General features: G+C 54.0%; 3 protein-coding genes across 3 annotated transcripts; all 3 read right to left on the bottom strand.

The window, feature by feature from the left end:
- Positions 1–6: 6 nt before the first annotated feature.
- On the bottom strand, positions 7–5,237 carry LOC309654243 (double homeobox protein 4-like protein 4; the record flags this gene model as incomplete). Its single annotated transcript, XM_082478824.1, has 5 exons — positions 7–696; positions 1,207–1,361; positions 1,769–1,889; positions 3,304–3,458; positions 5,195–5,237. 5 exons carry the CDS (start codon positions 5,235–5,237, stop codon positions 7–9), a joined length of 1,164 nt encoding a protein of 387 aa, XP_082334950.1.
- Positions 5,238–8,316: 3,079 nt separating this feature from the next.
- Positions 8,317–13,547, bottom strand: LOC309654242 (double homeobox protein 4-like protein 4; the record flags this gene model as incomplete). Its single annotated transcript, XM_082478823.1, has 5 exons — positions 8,317–9,006; positions 9,517–9,671; positions 10,079–10,199; positions 11,614–11,768; positions 13,505–13,547. 5 exons carry the CDS (start codon positions 13,545–13,547, stop codon positions 8,317–8,319), a joined length of 1,164 nt encoding a protein of 387 aa, XP_082334949.1.
- A 3,078-nt stretch (positions 13,548–16,625) lies between these two features.
- On the bottom strand, positions 16,626–21,858 carry LOC309654241 (double homeobox protein 4-like protein 4; the record flags this gene model as incomplete). The annotated part of the gene is made up of 5 exons (XM_082478822.1): positions 16,626–17,315; positions 17,826–17,980; positions 18,388–18,508; positions 19,923–20,077; positions 21,816–21,858. 5 exons carry the CDS (start codon positions 21,856–21,858, stop codon positions 16,626–16,628), a joined length of 1,164 nt encoding a protein of 387 aa, XP_082334948.1.
- Positions 21,859–22,318: the final 460 nt, after the last annotated feature.

Raw genomic sequence — 22,318 nt, 5'->3', positions numbered from 1 at the left:
CTCCCCCTAAGCCTGTGGCACTGGGGAGCCTGGCAGCATGTCGAGCAAGGCCTGGAATTCTTCCTCGCTGAGGGGGGCTTCCAGGGTTGCCGCAAGTTCCTCTTCCTCTGCGTCCGCATTCAGAAATGGGCCTGCCTTGTCCAGAATGTCCGCGTCTGACAAGAGTTCGTCCAGGAGGCTTGAAGAGCCTGGAAGGGCTGAGTGCTGGGGCTGTTGCTCCAGCTGGGGAGATGTCTCTTCACTTGAGGTTGGCTGCTGCGGCCAGAAGTGTGTCTCTGGCGGTGCAGGCGGCACGATGGCCCCCTGGGCAGGCTGCCCACTGGCGATGACAGCATGTGTCCCTTCGCCCCATGGAACTGTGGCCGGAAGAGGCTGCGGGTTCTGGCATCCCTGAAGTGCTGCCAGGCTGGGCTGGACCACGATGAACATCAACGGGTGGCCCACACAGCACCCAGAGGCAGCCCCTGGCACAAGAAAGGTGGGGGAGAAAACAGGAGTGGCCGCAGCAAAGGATTGCGTGCTCTCAGGTGCATGAGAGGGAGGATAACGATGAGAGCTGCTATGGACAGTGGGCGGGGGGCTTTGGTCCGACAGGGCAGTCACGGCTGATGTGGCATCTGGTCCTTCGGCCAGGGCATTCACAGGCCCACTAGCGCTCTGCTTTGGGTGCCGAGCTCTTCGGTTCTGGAACCATATCTAGGGAACCATATGGGGAGACAGGAACATTAGCAGCGCGACAGTCCAGATCTACTTGCCGCCGCCCCATCCCCGGCCGGCCCCGCCCCGGCCCGCCCTGCCCTGCCCTGCCCTGCCCTCCAATCTGTCAGGTCCATGGCAAGTACTGGTGGGCCTCATCTAAGGGCCATTTTACCTAGAGCTTTCGCCTTGGCTCTTGAAAATGCGGGAGGACGTCAGGGCAACACAGGACCCACCCCACCCGTCCCCACCCCTGGCTTTGAGGAGAGCCGTCATTGACCGGCTACAACCTCAGGCCCCTCTCTGGCTGCCCAGGACTTCCATTGCCCTCTCCTCTTCCGGAAAGGGATGCCTTCAGATCAGCCCCCTTAGTGTATTCGTAGGACGAAGGGAACCTCCTCCCAATCCCCCCTCGCCAAGCCTACCTATATCCAGCAGCAACCCGTCACAAGGTTTAACACTCCTTCCTCGTGGGAGAACCCAAGTCCCACCCACTGGTGGAGAACTTACCTGGATTCGAGGTTCGGGAATTCCTGTCTGGTGAGCCAATTCTTCCCTGGCAGCAATAGATGGAAATCGATCCCTCTCAAAGGCTTGCACAAGGACCCTTGTTTGAGAAGGAGAGATGAAAGTCCTCTTTCGCCTGGCCTCTCTTCCCAAGCTTTCTGAAGAAGAACACACAGAGAAGAGAGGACATTCAGGCCAACTGCAGCACATTCACAGCAGATGCAGTGTGTGGTATGTAGGAAGTGGTATGTCATAGATCAAGATCGATACATCGATACATCTTATTCAGTGCTATGTGAAAATGCCCCATGTGATGGAAGAAGGGATTTCTGCACATCCGGGCAGGTTCCGGACCCGAAGATTCCAAGCCTTCCCGGCCATGCAGCTCCCCACCCTCCAACAGGGCCATGATGCTCCTGTGTGGAACAGGAATGGGGCAAGAAGCCAAGATATCATGGTTTCCTCTCTGAAGCGTTCTTGGCCCCCCACGGTCATCCACGTTCAGAGATGATTGTGTCTCAAGGGGATGCTCTGGGGAAATGCCTTTGGATTGCTGGGTACTTACCTCGAGTCAAAGCCTGAGGCGGTGGCGGCCGCAGCGGCTGCGACTGCCCTCCTTTGAAGGCATTCTCCGACAGCAATCGGCTCTGCTTCAGGCGTCTTCCCCGTTGGTTTTGAAACCAAACCTGGGTACAAAGAAAGAAAGCCTTGTCATTCAATGCTCATGCACGTACTTCCAAGATCGATTGCAGGGATGCACCATAGCACAAACGCACAAACGCGCCAGCCAGCCAGCCAGCCAGCAACAAGCCGACTAATGGAGACCCAGTACGGCCCCTCTGCCCCCAGTGTAAATATTTACGAGTCAAAGGGACTGAACTCTCACTGGCAGGTAGAATGTAGACTCCCGCTTTCACCTCTGAAGAAGTGCACCAGATTCCAGAATACACAATCTGTGTCCGTGAAAATAATCCTTCCTCTTCGAGTCACCTTACTGGTGTCCAGAGTAACGACTTGTGACACAGGAGGAGACAATGCTTGCTTTCCCACAGTCAGAATGGGATGGATAGCTACCTCTCTCTCTCTCTCTCCCCCGCCCCACCCCTCCTCATCAAAACTACCAGTTTGTCTCTGGGTCTTTTGGTCTCCGTCTACGATTCTCCGCATCTACCTGTTGACGTCTGTCTCTGTTGCCACCCGCCCGCCTGCCCACCTGCCTGCCTGCCTGCCTTCCCCTCTCTCTGTCTCTGTCCCAGGCTCTCAGGCTCAATCTCCTTTCCCTCATTTGCTCTCTTTGCCTCCCCTTTGGCACGGTCCATGCCCGATTCATGGTTCCCTGCCTCTCTTATGTCCCCACAGGCAGTACTGTCTCATAACACGCAATCATATCCATTAGCAAGTGCCCCCATGAAAACCACACTTCCCATGCTGCCTGGGAACTACTCATTGACAGTCACTTCTCAGGGACTACATGCCTCCATCACTCTTAGGTCAGGAGACTCTTATGTACCCGCTCCCCATCTTCAGAATATGTGTCCTTGTCTTCAACAGTGAAGCCGTGTGCATGCTACCTCATTCCCCGAGGCCGAACCGCAGTGTGGACCTGTGCTTGTGTGCGTGTGTGTGTGCATGTTTTTAGACGTTTCTGACGGTGGTGTGTGGAAAATGTGACACCCTGAGAAAACGTGTTCGTAGGGAAAGCCAATCAGTCTTTGGCGACGCTTTGTAAGGTCGCAGGCGAGGTGTTCCTACCTTTGGTGACTCCTCTCCAACCTGCCCAGAGAGGGAAGTCTTCAGCACGGCTAGTTCCTTGGAAGCCAGCCATCAAGGGAACACCTCCCTGGCACCACCAGGCCCTCCTGCTTCCTTGGCCCCTCGCCCTTTATTCTTGACCACCCATTTGAATGGACCTCTCGCCACACAGCTCAGTCTGGCCACGTTTTCCAAAGGGAGCCACCTTCCTTGCCCAGATTCGAGTCCCTGCTGTCTGGAGCACCCAGAAGAGGAAGCCCCCAGGGCAAGGACTCCAGCTGGCGTAGGGCGACTTGCGTCTGGCCATGGACCCCGAGAGGGAGAATGGATCGAGAGACTCGGACGTACCTGAATTCTGCTTTCCGGAATGCCCAGTTCTCGTGCCAGCCGTTCTCTGGTCGTTATCCCGGGGTAGGGGTTCTGTTGAAAGAGTGCTTGCAGGGTGTCCTTCTGACTCAGCCTCAGAACCAGCCTCCTCCTTCGCGATGGCCTTGAGAGTCGGCCTGTGGGAGAGAAAAGGGGGAATGTGTCAGGGGCGAATCCATGGAGGTGCAAACCACTGGTACCGGCACAGCGCTGGTCCTTGTGCCACGTGAAAAACCTCTAAGCCAGGGGAAGACTCTGCATTTGGAACAACCGTGGGCACACCCTGAAAGCCACGCTGAGTGGGACCCTGTGGGCTCAAGCTAAGCTGAGGGTCAAGGCTATGGGGATCCCCCCACCACTCGCCAAGGATCCACAGGGCGCCATGCAAGCAGAAGGGGAAAGCCCTAGGAAAACAGGCTAACGTGACCAAAATGGGTGGAAGGATTGTCCACCTGTGGAGGCCTCAGAAAGTCTTGATGGCTCCTACCAGATTTACCTTGAACTCTAAGCTAACGAGAGGAGCCCGGCTTCTGGACTGTCATACGCACAGGGCACATCCGCTTTCACTATTTGAAAGGAAACGAGACGAAAGCCAAACGAAGCCAGACAAACACACAAGCCAACCCCCAACACAGAACGCACTAGGAGATTGTTAAGAAGACCCACATTTTTGAGATAAGGACCAACGTGGGGCCCCGTCTGATGGCGCCCGCCCACCCACACACGCACAACAGCCCAGTGTACTTCGGAAGATGAGTTTCCCTTTCCAGGCCCCAAGGTCTTGCTGACTCGCCGTGTGTGTGTGCTATTCTTTCAGTTGGGCAGCCTTGAAGGGCTGCCCCCCATCCCTGTCCTATTTGAGGTTGCGTCTTTCTGGTGGCAAGGGGATAGATGCGTGTTTGTTTCCTGCCTTCTAAGGCGGGAGACGGGCGTGATGGCCAGGGTGGATGTGGTTTCAGGCACGTCCTGCACATCCTTGAGATTTGAGTTTCCTGAACTCTCTCCAACTCTAGGACAACACCAACCCTTCTGCAAGGGCCACCCGCTCTAGCAGCTGGCAGCTGGTGACGTAGGGTCGTCTCCAGGTCTCGCCCTGGAAGGAGGCAAGGCAAGGCAAGGGTTTCGGACCACCAACGGGGACTTCCTTTAAAAGCGCCCTTCCTTCCTGCCAGCTCCAAGGAAAATCTTTGGAAAGCACTCAAGGAACGAACGTGTCACACTGCGGATTTTGCCTCTCCAGAGGCTCCTGCACTGGCTACCTTGGAGTCCAATGAGAGACAGTTCGAGTGCTCCTGGAATCTCTGTTTCCCAGGCTCTAGCTTTCAGTTGTGGTCAAAGAAAAACTCTCTTTTTCTTCTATTCTTAATACATACTGGATGTGGATTCTTTCCATGGACACCATGGAAGTTAAACCAGTTCGAATGGAACACGAAACCAAAGAGAGCAAATCCGTAACAACAGCAAGAATAGAACATGGGAAACCAACTCAAAATCCCAAACACGGTCAACCGGAAAAGAGTGTCAGTTTAGTTGGGAACGTTTTCAAACACTCGTGTTCCATTCACTGCAACCACAGGCTGGGATTTTTGGTAGAGAAGCCATTGTCAGGCAACAGGCCTACCTACTTCCATGTCGATTTCAAGAAGGAAAACAAACGAACCAGCAAACCAGAAATATGTACGTGAATTGCCCAAACCAAGGTGCATCCTTTTGCCCAACTGATTCCAGAAACATATCCCAGCATATCTGTCCGTGCCAATTAGTGGTCATTGGGAAACTTCAACCTTCGTGGTGATCAACCCTTGGGGTGGGGAGGTGCATGAGTGTATTTGGAGGACCCAACCCCAGAGCCCAGATGCTGAGGGCAACGTACCTGTGGAGGTGCTGTATGTGCCGGACGAGCTGGACGAATCCATGGTGGGAGACCCACACGGATGGCACGGAAGCTGCTGGCCAACTGCTCAGTGCTGAGAAGCTCAGGATTTATAATGGATGAGGATGCCCCGCCCCTATTTATGTAAATAGCCGCAGATGGTGGGGAACCCTTCCTTGCAAATTGAGAACCTGGAAGGAATCCCGTGAGGCAAGTGGGCGTTGGAATGGAAGGCCTGTTCGGAGGCTCCCAGGTCCCTTTGAAGCTGCCGCCCTCGTCATCCTTTCCCAGAATGCTTGGGGTCCAGTGCTCTCTCGTTTTCACACCTTTTCACATTCCACACATACTTTTGCTCTCCGTGGAATTCCCCAACTCTGAGTCCCTCACGCTTAGCTGTGTCACTGTACTTTCCAAAATGGAGAGAGAACCTGGAGCCTAGCTTTCCTCGAGTACGTTTCCCACTTCGTTCATCACCACCAGGACGTCATTGCCTCCCAGTCTTAAAGCATTTCCTTGGCTGGGGTTTGAGTTCCCGATAATTCACACAGTAAGCTTGACTGCTTATCTAGGGTCTACCCATGGTCGTCAACAGTTCGGGACTTTTTCAGAGGTACCCTGAAACCCACCCCCTTGCTCACATGCAAGGGGGCATGAGAGGGCAGAGAAAGGGGCAGGCCACACGTGTAGGTTTCACAAGCCAAGGAACTTAATTTCAGTGCTTGTCCTTGGCGTCCACAAGACGAAGTCGGTTTCACTTTCACTGGTCAACTGGCATCTGGAAGAAGGAGAAGAGAGGAAGAAGAAGAGGAGGAGGAGGAGGAGGAAGAAGAAGAAGAGGAGGAAGAAGGAGAGGGATATGAAGCAAGTCATATGATGGATGATGACACAGCTTGGTTTGAAAGGAACGCTTTGGATTCCAAATACAACCATCCCAACATTTTCGGGGCGTTTGCGCTGCAGAGAATTGAAAACTTAGAAGCAAACAAACAAAAAAACCACACAGAAACACAGAACCATCTCTAATGTGTTCTTTTGCCACCACGTGGATTAACATGAGGACAGTGAGCTTATTTAGAAACAGTTGGGAATTGGAGTAATTACACCACCAATTCGTGAAAATATGGCTGGGGCGTGTGTGTTTGTGTGATCTGTGTGTTTGATTTTCTGCACCCACCCACTAAGGGCGGTTGTCAGGTAGTACCCGTGGACGGATGCCACCGGGGCTAGTAGGAGTCTGCAAGTCCCAGGAGGCCCAGGAGGATGTCCTGAGGAGGTGCAGGTCCTGGTCCCTTGTCCTCAAGTGCCAGAGATCAGAGAGGGGGGCGTGACCATCTTGTTGGATCAGGGTGGTTTTTCCCGAGAAGGTGGAAGTTTTGGCTGAGATAATCACGGAAACATGGGATTTGCTGGCTCCTCCCAGAAGGCACTGGCTTCCAGACTTGGACCGGCTCCCTCCTGGACAATCCAGGTGGGGTAAGCTTGCTTGGGAGAGTAGAAGCTTTGATCAGCATGGCAGCCAGGACATCCTGAGAGCCCGCAGGTGTGTTTATGCACAGTCCACCAGTGGCCTCCCTGTGGACGTTCCGCTGCCCGTCCCTGGGCTCCGAGATTTCGCTGGAGCAGCCAGCATTGAACCCCCAAGATGGTAAAGCCACAGCTCCTAGCTCTAGCTAGCGTCTGTGCAAGTCCTGCCACCCACAAGGATCTCAGTGTTTCCCGGCACACTGTGACCCAGTGTTCCTCCCGCCCTCTTGAAAGCACCATCTTTTCCATAAGCTGTCTCTTACCGCATCTCCAGTCATACTTGTCCTGAGGCTACCGTGGCCAGATTCTTTTCCCAGAAGCCCTATGCCAACTGTGTGCCCCTTGAAACTGACGCTTCCTTTCTGCCCAACGAAAAGAAGGAGAGAGATAGAGAGAGAGAGAGAGAGGAAGAGAGAGACAGAGAGAGAGAGAGAGAGAGATACAGAGAGACAGAGAGAGAGGGCTGTATATTGCTCTAGAGCTCTGGAGAAAGGGGAGCCTAAGACAGAGGAGTGACTGGGAGGGAGCTGAGGACTAGATGTGTCTGCAGAGATATACACACTATAGAGCTAGAGACCCGGATGCAGTTGTAGCTAGAGACTCAGATACATCGGTGTATACACATTCAAGTGGCAACTCTCAGATTATTTTCCTACTTCGTGCCGCTGACACACCCATGCTGGACATGGGGAGCACGGATTGAGCCAATGGAGAATCACTCAACACAGAGTGTACGAGGCACATGTGTTGGAAAATATTTTTGAAAGAAGCAGTGGAAGGGATCACCGGCCACGACGTTAAGATGCCACAGGCATTTGATTTTTCATTTCCTTTGTGCATCGCTTTAGTTGTAACACGGCTTATCTTTTGAGAGGTGTGTGCGTGTAGTGTGTGGCCGTAGACAGACAATGAGAGAGAGGGAGGGATGGAGAGAGATTATTTGCCTGCATAATAAACCGGGCACAGTTGTTACTATGAACTCTGTCAATGAAAGTGTTTGCATAGTTCTGTCTTTGTGTGCAAGGACGATGCCCTTGAGGAATCCTTCCACACCCTGCACACAGAAACGAAGTGAAGGTTGTCACTGAGAGACGGTTTTCGTGATTCCACTAGGGTGTGTTTGTGGCTACAAGCTACGGGACTAGACAGGGGCGTCTGGACCACCTTCCCGTGCTGTCCCAGGCCAAGGGAGGGATTTCACCTCCCCGAGGAAACGCGGGAGAATACAAAGCGACCAAAGCACAACCAAGAACTTGAACTGAGTGCCAAGATTTATTGATTGGATCAATGGAATGTCACATACAACGGGGAAATCCAGTTCAGCCTTGGGTCCTCCTCGTTGCCATTGGAAGGCTAGAATTCCTTGAGGCTTCAGAGGTGGTGTCCCTCCTGGTGCCCATGCTTCCTGACAGTCCGTGTGGAGCACGGCATTGCTCGTAGACACAACGCAGTTGCCGTCGACAGTCTTCTTGCCTTGGTCGCCCTGCCAGACACTATCATGAGCGTTGCTTGTTCCTTCTCCTTTCTCTCGCCCGTGGCTCTGCCTCCCAGGAAAGGAGGCTTGAACGGGGCTCGGGGGAAGGTCTTCCTACCTCCCCCTAAGCCTGTGGCACTGGGGAGCCTGGCAGCATGTCGAGCAAGGCCTGGAATTCTTCCTCGCTGAGGGGGGCTTCCAGGGTTGCCGCAAGTTCCTCTTCCTCTGCGTCCGCATTCAGAAATGGGCCTGCCTTGTCCAGAATGTCCGCGTCTGACAAGAGTTCGTCCAGGAGGCTTGAAGAGCCTGGAAGGGCTGAGTGCTGGGGCTGTTGCTCCAGCTGGGGAGATGTCTCTTCACTTGAGGTTGGCTGCTGCGGCCAGAAGTGTGTCTCTGGCGGTGCAGGCGTCACGATGGCCCCCTGGGCAGGCTGCCCACTGGCGATGACAGCATGTGTCCCTTCGCCCCATGGAACTGTGGCCGGAAGAGGCTGCGGGTTCTGGCATCCCTGAAGTGCTGCCAGGCTGGGCTGGACCACGATGAACATCAACGGGTGGCCCACACAGCACCCAGAGGCAGCCCCTGGCACAAGAAAGGTGGGGGAGAAAACAGGAGTGGCCGCAGCAAAGGATTGCGTGCTCTCAGGTGCATGAGAGGGAGGATAACGATGAGAGCTGCTATGGACAGTGGGCGGGGGGCTTTGGTCCGACAGGGCAGTCACGGCTGATGTGGCATCTGGTCCTTCGGCCAGGGCATTCACAGGCCCACTAGCGCTCTGCTTTGGGTGCCGAGCTCTTCGGTTCTGGAACCATATCTAGGGAACCATATGGGGAGACAGGAACATTAGCAGCGCGACAGTCCAGATCTACTTGCCGCCGCCCCATCCCCGGCCGGCCCCGCCCCGGCCCGCCCTGCCCTGCCCTGCCCTGCCCTCCAATCTGTCAGGTCCATGGCAAGTACTGGTGGGCCTCATCTAAGGGCCATTTTACCTAGAGCTTTCGCCTTGGCTCTTGAAAATGCGGGAGGACGTCAGGGCAACACAGGACCCACCCCACCCGTCCCCACCCCTGGCTTTGAGGAGAGCCGTCATTGACCGGCTACAACCTCAGGCCCCTCTCTGGCTGCCCAGGACTTCCATTGCCCTCTCCTCTTCCGGAAAGGGATGCCTTCAGATCAGCCCCCTTAGTGTATTCGTAGGACGAAGGGAACCTCCTCCCAATCCCCCCTCGCCAAGCCTACCTATATCCAGCAGCAACCCGTCACAAGGTTTAACACTCCTTCCTCGTGGGAGAACCCAAGTCCCACCCACTGGTGGAGAACTTACCTGGATTCGAGGTTCGGGAATTCCTGTCTGGTGAGCCAATTCTTCCCTGGCAGCAATAGATGGAAATCGATCCCTCTCAAAGGCTTGCACAAGGACCCTTGTTTGAGAAGGAGAGATGAAAGTCCTCTTTCGCCTGGCCTCTCTTCCCAAGCTTTCTGAAGAAGAACACACAGAGAAGAGAGGACATTCAGGCCAACTGCAGCACATTCACAGCAGATGCAGTGTGTGGTATGTAGGAAGTGGTATGTCATAGATCAAGATCGATACATCGATACATCTTATTCAGTGCTATGTGAAAATGCCCCATGTGATGGAAGAAGGGATTTCTGCACATCCGGGCAGGTTCCGGACCCGAAGATTCCAAGCCTTCCCGGCCATGCAGCTCCCCACCCTCCAACAGGGCCATGATGCTCCTGTGTGGAACAGGAATGGGGCAAGAAGCCAAGATATCATGGTTTCCTCTCTGAAGCGTTCTTGGCCCCCCACGGTCATCCACGTTCAGAGATGATTGTGTCTCAAGGGGATGCTCTGGGGAAATGCCTTTGGATTGCTGGGTACTTACCTCGAGTCAAAGCCTGAGGCGGTGGCGGCCGCAGCGGCTGCGACTGCCCTCCTTTGAAGGCATTCTCCGACAGCAATCGGCTCTGCTTCAGGCGTCTTCCCCGTTGGTTTTGAAACCAAACCTGGGTACAAAGAAAGAAAGCCTTGTCATTCAATGCTCATGCACGTACTTCCAAGATCGATTGCAGGGATGCACCATAGCACAAACGCACAAACGCGCCAGCCAGCCAGCCAGCCAGCAACAAGCCGACTAATGGAGACCCAGTACGGCCCCTCTGCCCCCAGTGTAAATATTTACGAGTCAAAGGGACTGAACTCTCACTGGCAGGTAGAATGTAGACTCCCGCTTTCACCTCTGAAGAAGTGCACCAGATTCCAGAATACACAATCTGTGTCCGTGAAAATAATCCTTCCTCTTCGAGTCACCTTACTGGTGTCCAGAGTAACGACTTGTGACACAGGAGGAGACAATGCTTGCTTTCCCACAGTCAGAATGGGATGGATAGCTACCTCTCTCTCTCTCTCTCCCCCGCCCCACCCCTCCTCATCAAAACTACCAGTTTGTCTCTGGGTCTTTTGGTCTCCGTCTACGATTCTCCGCATCTACCTGTTGACGTCTGTCTCTGTTGCCACCCGCCCGCCTGCCCACCTGCCTGCCTGCCTGCCTTCCCCTCTCTCTGTCTCTGTCCCAGGCTCTCAGGCTCAATCTCCTTTCCCTCATTTGCTCTCTTTGCCTCCCCTTTGGCACGGTCCATGCCCGATTCATGGTTCCCTGCCTCTCTTATGTCCCCACAGGCAGTACTGTCTCATAACACGCAATCATATCCATTAGCAAGTGCCCCCATGAAAACCACACTTCCCATGCTGCCTGGGAACTACTCATTGACAGTCACTTCTCAGGGACTACATGCCTCCATCACTCTTAGGTCAGGAGACTCTTATGTACCCGCTCCCCATCTTCAGAATATGTGTCCTTGTCTTCAACAGTGAAGCCGTGTGCATGCTACCTCATTCCCCGAGGCCGAACCGCAGTGTGGACCTGTGCTTGTGTGCGTGTGTGTGTGCATGTTTTTAGACGTTTCTGACGGTGGTGTGTGGAAAATGTGACACCCTGAGAAAACGTGTTCGTAGGGAAAGCCAATCAGTCTTTGGCGACGCTTTGTAAGGTCGCAGGCGAGGTGTTCCTACCTTTGGTGACTCCTCTCCAACCTGCCCAGAGAGGGAAGTCTTCAGCACGGCTAGTTCCTTGGAAGCCAGCCATCAAGGGAACACCTCCCTGGCACCACCAGGCCCTCCTGCTTCCTTGGCCCCTCGCCCTTTATTCTTGACCACCCATTTGAATGGACCTCTCGCCACACAGCTCAGTCTGGCCACGTTTTCCAAAGGGAGCCACCTTCCTTGCCCAGATTCGAGTCCCTGCTGTCTGGAGCACCCAGAAGAGGAAGCCCCCAGGGCAAGGACTCCAGCTGGCGTAGGGCGACTTGCGTCTGGCCATGGACCCCGAGAGGGAGAATGGATCGAGAGACTCGGACGTACCTGAATTCTGCTTTCCGGAATGCCCAGTTCTCGTGCCAGCCGTTCTCTGGTCGTTATCCCGGGGTAGGGGTTCTGTTGAAAGAGTGCTTGCAGGGTGTCCTTCTGACTCAGCCTCAGAACCAGCCTCCTCCTTCGCGATGGCCTTGAGAGTCGGCCTGTGGGAGAGAAAAGGGGGAATGTGTCAGGGGCGAATCCATGGAGGTGCAAACCACTGGTACCGGCACAGCGCTGGTCCTTGTGCCACGTGAAAAACCTCTAAGCCAGGGGAAGACTCTGCATTTGGAACAACCGTGGGCACACCCTGAAAGCCACGCTGAGTGGGACCCTGTGGGCTCAAGCTAAGCTGAGGGTCAAGGCTATGGGGATCCCCCCACCACTCGCCAAGGATCCACAGGGCGCCATGCAAGCAGAAGGGGAAAGCCCTAGGAAAACAGGCTAACGTGACCAAAATGGGTGGAAGGATTGTCCACCTGTGGAGGCCTCAGAAAGTCTTGATGGCTCCTACCAGATTTACCTTGAACTCTAAGCTAACGAGAGGAGCCCGGCTTCTGGACTGTCATACGCACAGGGCACATCCGCTTTCACTATTTGAAAGGAAACGAGACGAAAGCCAAACGAAGCCAGACAAACACACAAGCCAACCCCCAACACAGAACGCACTAGGAGATTGTTAAGAAGACCCACATTTTTGAGATAAGGACCAACGTGGGGCCCCGTCTGATGGCGCCCGCCCACCCACACACGCACAACAGCCCAGTGTACTTCGGAAGATGAGTTTCCCTTTCCAGGCCCCAAGGTCTTGCTGACTCGCCGTGTGTGTGTGCTATTCTTTCAGTTGGGCAGCCTTGAAGGGCTGCCCCCCATCCCTGTCCTATTTGAGGTTGCGTCTTTCTGGTGGCAAGGGGATAGATGCGTGTTTGTTTCCTGCCTTCTAAGGCGGGAGACGGGCGTGATGGCCAGGGTGGATGTGGTTTCAGGCACGTCCTGCACATCCTTGAGATTTGAGTTTCCTGAACTCTCTCCAACTCTAGGACAACACCAACCCTTCTGCAAGGGCCACCCGCTCTAGCAGCTGGCAGCTGGTGACGTAGGGTCGTCTCCAGGTCTCGCCCTGGAAGGAGGCAAGGCAAGGCAAGGGTTTCGGACCACCAACGGGGACTTCCTTTAAAAGCGCCCTTCCTTCCTGCCAGCTCCAAGGAAAATCTTTGGAAAGCACTCAAGGAACGAACGTGTCACACTGCGGATTTTGCCTCTCCAGAGGCTCCTGCACTGGCTACCTTGGAGTCCAATGAGAGACAGTTCGAGTGCTCCTGGAATCTCTGTTTCCCAGGCTCTAGCTTTCAGTTGTGGTCAAAGAAAAACTCTCTTTTTCTTCTATTCTTAATACATACTGGATGTGGATTCTTTCCATGGACACCATGGAAGTTAAACCAGTTCGAATGGAACACGAAACCAAAGAGAGCAAATCCGTAACAACAGCAAGAATAGAACATGGGAAACCAACTCAAAATCCCAAACACGGTCAACCGGAAAAGAGTGTCAGTTTAGTTGGGAACGTTTTCAAACACTCGTGTTCCATTCACTGCAACCACAGGCTGGGATTTTTGGTAGAGAAGCCATTGTCAGGCAACAGGCCTACCTACTTCCATGTCGATTTCAAGAAGGAAAACAAACGAACCAGCAAACCAGAAATATGTACGTGAATTGCCCAAACCAAGGTGCATCCTTTTGCCCAACTGATTCCAGAAACATATCCCAGCATATCTGTCCGTGCCAATTAGTGGTCATTGGGAAACTTCAACCTTCGTGGTGATCAACCCTTGGGGTGGGGAGGTGCATGAGTGTATTTGGAGGACCCAACCCCAGAGCCCAGATGCTGAGGGCAACGTACCTGTGGAGGTGCTGTATGTGCCGGACGAGCTGGACGAATCCATGGTGGGAGACCCACACGGATGGCACGGAAGCTGCTGGCCAACTGCTCAGTGCTGAGAAGCTCAGGATTTATAATGGATGAGGATGCCCCGCCCCTATTTATGTAAATAGCCGCAGATGGTGGGGAACCCTTCCTTGCAAATTGAGAACCTGGAAGGAATCCCGTGAGGCAAGTGGGCGTTGGAATGGAAGGCCTGTTCGGAGGCTCCCAGGTCCCTTTGAAGCTGCCGCCCTCGTCATCCTTTCCCAGAATGCTTGGGGTCCAGTGCTCTCTCGTTTTCACACCTTTTCACATTCCGCACATACTTTTGCTCTCCGTGGAATTCCCCAACTCTGAGTCCCTCACGCTTAGCTGTGTCACTGTACTTTCCAAAATGGAGAGAGAACCTGGAGCCTAGCTTTCCTCGAGTACGTTTCCCACTTCGTTCATCACCACCAGGACGTCATTGCCTCCCACTCTTAAAGCATTTCCTTGGCTGGGGTTTGAGTTCCCGATAATTCACATACTAAGCTTGACTGCTTATCTAGGGTCTACCCATGGTCGTCAACAGTTCGGGACTTTTTCAGAGGTACCCTGAAACCCACCCCCTTGCTCACATGCCATGGAGAGGGCAGAGAAAGGGGCAGGCCACACGTGTAGGTTTCACAAGCCAAGGAACTTAATTTCAGTGCTTGTCCTTGGCGTCCACAAGACGAAGTCGGTTTCACTTTCACTGGTCAACTGGCATCTGGAAGAAGGAGAAGAGAGGAAGAAGAAGAGGAGGAGGAGGAGGAGGAAGAAGAAGAAGAGGAGGAAGAAGGAGAGGGATATGAAGCAAGTCATCTGATGGATGATGACACAGCTTGGTTTGAAAGGAACGCTTTGGATTCCAAATACAACCATCCCAACATTTTCGGGGCGTTTGCGCTGCAGAGAATTGAAAACTTAGAAGCAAACAAACAAAAAAAAACCACACAGAAACACAGAACCATCTCTAATGTGTTCTTTTGCCACCACGTGGATTAACATGAGGACAGTGAGCTTATTTAGAAACAGTTGGGAATTGGAGTAATTACACCACCAATTCGTGAAAATATGGCTGGGGCGTGTGTGTTTGTGTGATCTGTGTGTTTGATTTTCTGCGCCCACCCACTAAGGGCGGTTGTCAGGTAGTACCCGTGGACGGATGCCACCGGGGCTAGTAGGAGTCTGCAAGTCCCAGGAGGCCCAGGAGGATGTCCTGAGGAGGTGCAGGTCCTGGCCCCTTGTCCTCAAGTGCCAGAGATCAGAGAGGGGGGCGTGACCATCTTGTTGGATCAGGGTGGTTTTTCCCGAGAAGGTGGAAGTTTTGGCTGAGATAATCACGGAAACATGGGATTTGCTGGCTCCTCCCAGAAGGCACTGGCTTCCAGACTTGGACCGGCTCCCTCCTGGCCAATCCAGGTGGGGTAAGCTTGCTTGGGAGAGTAGAAGCTTTGATCAGCATGGCAGCCAGGACATCCTGAGAGCCCGCAGGTGTGTTTATGCACAGTCTACCAGTGGCCTCCCTGTGGACGTTCCGCTGCCCGTCCCTGGGCTCCGAGATTTCGCTGGAGCAGCCAGCATTGAACCCCCAAGATGGTAAAGCCACAGCTCCTAGCTCTAGCTAGCGTCTGTGCAAGTCCTGCCACCCACAAGGATCTCAGTGTTTCCCGGCACACTGTGACCCAGTGTTCCTCCCGCCCTCTTGAAAGCACCATCTTTTCCATAAGCTGTCTCCTCTTACCGCATCTCCAGTCATACTTGTCCTGAGGCTACCGTGGCCAGATTCTTTTCCCAGAAGCCCTATGCCAACTGTGTGCCCCTTGAAACTGACACTTCCTTTCTGCCCAACGAAAAGAAGGAGAGAGATAGAGAGAGAGAGAGAGAGGAAGAGAGAGACAGAGAGAGAGAGAGAGAGAGATACAGAGAGACAGAGAGAGAGGGCTGTATATTGCTCTAGAGCTCTGGAGAAAGGGGAGCCTAAGACAGAGGAGTGACTGGGAGGGAGCTGAGGACTAGATGTGTCTGCAGAGATATACACACTATAGAGCTAGAGACCCGGATGCAGTTGTAGCTAGAGACTCAGATACATCGGTGTATACACATTCAAGTGGCAACTCTCAGATTATTTTCCTACTTCGTGCCGCTGACACACCCGTGCTGGACATGGGGAGCACGGATTGAGCCAATGGAGAATCACTCAACACAGAGTGTACGAGGCACATGTGTTGGAAAATATTTTTGAAAGAAGCAGTGGAAGGGATCACCGGCCACAACGTTAAGATGCCACAGGCATTTGGTTTTTCATTTCCTTTGTGCATCGCTTTAGTTGTAACACGGCTTATCTTTTGAGAGGTGTGTGCGTGTAGTGTGTGGCCGTAGACAGACAATGAGAGAGAGGGAGGGACGGAGAGAGATTATTTGCCTGCATAATAAACCGGGCACAGTTGTTACTATGAACTCTGTCAATGAAAGTATTTGCATAGTTCTGTCCTTGTGTGCAAGGACGATGCCCTTGAGGAACACTTCCACACCATGCCCCCAGAAACCAAGTGAAGGCTGTCACTGAGAGACGGTTTTCGTGATTCCACTAGGGTGTGTTTGTGGCTACAAGCTACGGGACTAGACAGGGGCGTCTGGACCACCTTCCCGTGCTGTCCCAGGCCAAGGGAGGGATTTCACCTCCCCGAGGAAACGCGGGAGAATACAAAGCGACCAAAGCACAACCAAGAACTTGAACTGAGTGCCAAGATTTATTGATTGGATCAATGGAATGTCACATACAACGGGGAAATCCAGTTCAGCCTTGGGTCCTCCTCGTTGTCATTGGAAGGCTAGAGTCCCTTGAGGCTTCAGAGGTGGTGTCGCTCCTGGTGCCCATGCTTCCTGACAGTCCGTGTGGAGCACGGCATTGCTCGTAGACACAACGCAGTTGCCGTCGACAGTCTTCTTGCCTTGGTCGCCCTGCCAGACACTATCATGAGCGTTGCTTGTTCCTTCTCCTTTCTCTCGCCCGTGGCTCTGCCTCCCAGGAAAGGAGGCTTGAACGGGGCTCGGGGGAAGGTCTTCCTACCTCCCCCTAAGCCTGTGGCACTGGGGAGCCTGGCAGCATGTCGAGCAAGGCCTGGAATTCTTCCTCGCTGAGGGGGGCTTCCAGGGTTGCCGCAAGTTCCTCTTCCTCTGCGTCCGCATTCAGAAATGGGCCTGCCTTGTCCAGAATGTCCGCGTCTGACAAGAGTTCGTCCAGGAGGCTTGAAGAGCCTGGAAGGGCTGAGTGCTGGGGCTGTTGCTCCAGCTGGGGAGATGTCTCTTCACTTGAGGTTGGCTGCTGCGGCCAGAAGTGTGTCTCTGGCGGTGCAGGCGGCACGATGGCCCCCTGGGCAGGCTGCCCACTGGCGATGACAGCATGTGTCCCTTCGCCCCATGGAACTGTGGCCGGAAGAGGCTGCGGGTTCTGGCATCCCTGAAGTGCTGCCAGGCTGGGCTGGACCACGATGAACATCAACGGGTGGCCCACACAGCACCCAGAGGCAGCCCCTGGCACAAGAAAGGTGGGGGAGAAAACAGGAGTGGCCGCAGCAAAGGATTGCGTGCTCTCAGGTGCATGAGAGGGAGGATAACGATGAGAGCTGCTATGGACAGTGGGCGGGGGGCTTTGGTCCGACAGGGCAGTCACGGCTGATGTGGCATCTGGTCCTTCGGCCAGGGCATTCACAGGCCCACTAGCGCTCTGCTTTGGGTGCCGAGCTCTTCGGTTCTGGAACCATATCTAGGGAACCATATGGGGAGACAGGAACATTAGCAGCGCGACAGTCCAGATCTACTTGCCGCCGCCCCATCCCCGGCCGGCCCCGCCCCGGCCCGCCCTGCCCTGCCCTGCCCTGCCCTCCAATCTGTCAGGTCCATGGCAAGTACTGGTGGGCCTCATCTAAGGGCCATTTTACCTAGAGCTTTCGCCTTGGCTCTTGAAAATGCGGGAGGACGTCAGGGCAACACAGGACCCACCCCACCCGTCCCCACCCCTGGCTTTGAGGAGAGCCGTCATTGACCGGCTACAACCTCAGGCCCCTCTCTGGCTGCCCAGGACTTCCATTGCCCTCTCCTCTTCCGGAAAGGGATGCCTTCAGATCAGCCCCCTTAGTGTAGTCGTAGGACGAAGGGAACCTCCTCCCAATCCCCCCTCGCCAAGCCTACCTATATCCAGCAGCAACCCGTCACAAGGTTTAACACTCCTTCCTCGTGGGAGAACCCAAGTCCCACCCACTGGTGGAGAACTTACCTGGATTCGAGGTTCGGGAATTCCTGTCTGGTGAGCCAATTCTTCCCTGGCAGCAATAGATGGAAATCGATCCCTCTCAAAGGCTTGCACAAGGACCCTTGTTTGAGAAGGAGAGATGAAAGTCCTCTTTCGCCTGGCCTCTCTTCCCAAGCTTTCTGAAGAAGAACACACAGAGAAGAGAGGACATTCAGGCCAACTGCAGCACATTCACAGCAGATGCAGTGTGTGGTATGTAGGAAGTGGTATGTCATAGATCAAGATCGATACATCGATACATCTTATTCAGTGCTATGTGAAAATGCCCCATGTGATGGAAGAAGGGATTTCTGCACATCCGGGCAGGTTCCGGACCCGAAGATTCCAAGCCTTCCCGGCCATGCAGCTCCCCACCCTCCAACAGGGCCATGATGCTCCTGTGTGGAACAGGAATGGGGCAAGAAGCCAAGATATCATGGTTTCCTCTCTGAAGCGTTCTTGGCCCCCCACGGTCATCCACGTTCAGAGATGATTGTGTCTCAAGGGGATGCTCTGGGGAAATGCCTTTGGATTGCTGGGTACTTACCTCGAGTCAAAGCCTGAGGCGGTGGCGGCCGCAGCGGCTGCGACTGCCCTCCTTTGAAGGCATTCTCCGACAGCAATCGGCTCTGCTTCAGGCGTCTTCCCCGTTGGTTTTGAAACCAAACCTGGGTACAAAGAAAGAAAGCCTTGTCATTCAATGCTCATGCACGTACTTCCAAGATCGATTGCAGGGATGCACCATAGCACAAACGCACAAACGCGCCAGCCAGCCAGCCAGCCAGCAACAAGCCGACTAATGGAGACCCAGTACGGCCCCTCTGCCCCCAGTGTAAATATTTACGAGTCAAAGGGACTGAACTCTCACTGGCAGGTAGAATGTAGACTCCCGCTTTCACCTCTGAAGAAGTGCACCAGATTCCAGAATACACAATCTGTGTCCGTGAAAATAATCCTTCCTCTTCGAGTCACCTTACTGGTGTCCAGAGTAACGACTTGTGACACAGGAGGAGACAATGCTTGCTTTCCCACAGTCAGAATGGGATGGATAGCTACCTCTCTCTCTCTCTCTCCCCCGCCCCACCCCTCCTCATCAAAACTACCAGTTTGTCTCTGGGTCTTTTGGTCTCCGTCTACGATTCTCCGCATCTACCTGTTGACGTCTGTCTCTGTTGCCACCCGCCCGCCTGCCCACCTGCCTGCCTGCCTGCCTTCCCCTCTCTCTGTCTCTGTCCCAGGCTCTCAGGCTCAATCTCCTTTCCCTCATTTGCTCTCTTTGCCTCCCCTTTGGCACGGTCCATGCCCGATTCATGGTTCCCTGCCTCTCTTATGTCCCCACAGGCAGTACTGTCTCATAACACGCAATCATATCCATTAGCAAGTGCCCCCATGAAAACCACACTTCCCATGCTGCCTGGGAACTACTCATTGACAGTCACTTCTCAGGGACTACATGCCTCCATCACTCTTAGGTCAGGAGACTCTTATGTACCCGCTCCCCATCTTCAGAATATGTGTCCTTGTCTTCAACAGTGAAGCCGTGTGCATGCTACCTCATTCCCCGAGGCCGAACCGCAGTGTGGACCTGTGCTTGTGTGCGTGTGTGTGTGCATGTTTTTAGACGTTTCTGACGGTGGTGTGTGGAAAATGTGACACCCTGAGAAAACGTGTTCGTAGGGAAAGCCAATCAGTCTTTGGCGACGCTTTGTAAGGTCGCAGGCGAGGTGTTCCTACCTTTGGTGACTCCTCTCCAACCTGCCCAGAGAGGGAAGTCTTCAGCACGGCTAGTTCCTTGGAAGCCAGCCATCAAGGGAACACCTCCCTGGCACCACCAGGCCCTCCTGCTTCCTTGGCCCCTCGCCCTTTATTCTTGACCACCCATTTGAATGGACCTCTCGCCACACAGCTCAGTCTGGCCACGTTTTCCAAAGGGAGCCACCTTCCTTGCCCAGATTCGAGTCCCTGCTGTCTGGAGCACCCAGAAGAGGAAGCCCCCAGGGCAAGGACTCCAGCTGGCGTAGGGCGACTTGCGTCTGGCCATGGACCCCGAGAGGGAGAATGGATCGAGAGACTCGGACGTACCTGAATTCTGCTTTCCGGAATGCCCAGTTCTCGTGCCAGCCGTTCTCTGGTCGTTATCCCGGGGTAGGGGTTCTGTTGAAAGAGTGCTTGCAGGGTGTCCTTCTGACTCAGCCTCAGAACCAGCCTCCTCCTTCGCGATGGCCTTGAGAGTCGGCCTGTGGGAGAGAAAAGGGGGAATGTGTCAGGGGCGAATCCATGGAGGTGCAAACCACTGGTACCGGCACAGCGCTGGTCCTTGTGCCACGTGAAAAACCTCTAAGCCAGGGGAAGACTCTGCATTTGGAACAACCGTGGGCACACCCTGAAAGCCACGCTGAGTGGGACCCTGTGGGCTCAAGCTAAGCTGAGGGTCAAGGCTATGGGGATCCCCCCACCACTCGCCAAGGATCCACAGGGCGCCATGCAAGCAGAAGGGGAAAGCCCTAGGAAAACAGGCTAACGTGACCAAAATGGGTGGAAGGATTGTCCACCTGTGGAGGCCTCAGAAAGTCTTGATGGCTCCTACCAGATTTACCTTGAACTCTAAGCTAACGAGAGGAGCCCGGCTTCTGGACTGTCATACGCACAGGGCACATCCGCTTTCACTATTTGAAAGGAAACGAGACGAAAGCCAAACGAAGCCAGACAAACACACAAGCCAACCCCCAACACAGAACGCACTAGGAGATTGTTAAGAAGACCCACATTTTTTGAGATAAGGACCAACGTGGGGCCCCGTCTGATGGCGCCCGCCCACCCACACACGCACAACAGCCCAGTGTACTTCGGAAGATGAGTTTCCCTTTCCAGGCCCCAAGGTCTTGCTGACTCGCCGTGTGTGTGTGCTATTCTTTCAGTTGGGCAGCCTTGAAGGGCTGCCCCCCATCCCTGTCCTATTTGAGGTTGCGTCTTTCTGGTGGCAAGGGGATAGATGCGTGTTTGTTTCCTGCCTTCTAAGGCGGGAGACGGGCGTGATGGCCAGGGTGGATGTGGTTTCAGGCACGTCCTGCACATCCTTGAGATTTGAGTTTCCTGAACTCTCTCCAACTCTAGGACAACACCAACCCTTCTGCAAGGGCCACCCGCTCTAGCAGCTGGCAGCTGGTGACGTAGGGTCGTCTCCAGGTCTCGCCCCTGGAAGGAGGCAAGGCAAGGCAAGGGTTTCGGACCACCAACGGGGACTTCCTTTAAAAGCGCCCTTCCTTCCTGCCAGCTCCAAGGAAAATCTTTGGAAAGCACTCAAGGAACGAACGTGTCACACTGCGGATTTTGCCTCTCCAGAGGCTCCTGCACTGGCTACCTTGGAGTCCAATGAGAGACAGTTCGAGTGCTCCTGGAATCTCTGTTTCCCAGGCTCTAGCTTTCAGTTGTGGTCAAAGAAAAACTCTCTTTTTCTTCTATTCTTAATACATACTGGATGTGGATTCTTTCCATGGACACCATGGAAGTTAAACCAGTTCGAATGGAACACGAAACCAAAGAGAGCAAATCCGTAACAACAGCAAGAATAGAACATGGGAAACCAACTCAAAATCCCAAACACGGTCAACCGGAAAAGAGTGTCAGTTTAGTTGGGAACGTTTTCAAACACTCGTGTTCCATTCACTGCAACCACAGGCTGGGATTTTTGGTAGAGAAGCCATTGTCAGGCAACAGGCCTACCTACTTCCATGTCGATTTCAAGAAGGAAAACAAACGAACCAGCAAACCAGAAATATGTACGTGAATTGCCCAAACCAAGGTGCATCCTTTTGCCCAACTGATTCCAGAAACATATCCCAGCATATCTGTCCGTGCCAATTAGTGGTCATTGGGAAACTTCAACCTTCGTGGTGATCAACCCTTGGGGTGGGGAGGTGCATGAGTGTATTTGGAGGACCCAACCCCAGAGCCCAGATGCTGAGGGCAACGTACCTGTGGAGGTGCTGTATGTGCCGGACGAGCTGGACGAATCCATGGTGGGAGACCCACACGGATGGCACGGAAGCTGCTGGCCAACTGCTCAGTGCTGAGAAGCTCAGGATTTATAATGGATGAGGATGCCCCGCCCCTATTTATGTAAATAGCCGCAGATGGTGGGGAACCCTTCCTTGCAAATTGAGAACCTGGAAGGAATCCCGTGAGGCAAGTGGGCGTTGGAATGGAAGCCTGTTCGGAGGCTCCCAGGTCCCTTTGAAGCTGCCGCCCTCGTCATCCTTTCCCAGAATGCTTGGGGTCCAGTGCTCTCTCGTTTTCACACCTTTTCACATTCCACACATACTTTTGCTCTCCGTGGAATTCCCCAACTCTGAGTCCCTCACGCTTAGCTGTGTCACTGTACTTTCCAAAATGGAGAGAGAACCTGGAGCCTAGCTTTCCCTCGAGTACGTTTCCCACTTCGTTCATCACCACCAGGACGTCATTGCCTCCCAGTCTTA

Source organism: Balaenoptera physalus (assembly GCF_965194825.1).
Source record: "Balaenoptera physalus genome assembly, contig: HAP1_SCAFFOLD_2386, whole genome shotgun sequence".
In the NCBI taxonomy this organism is placed as follows: domain Eukaryota; kingdom Metazoa; phylum Chordata; class Mammalia; order Artiodactyla; family Balaenopteridae; genus Balaenoptera; species Balaenoptera physalus.
The sequence above is the reverse complement of the archived record's forward strand: the minus strand, read 5'-3'. Positions and strand labels throughout refer to the sequence as shown.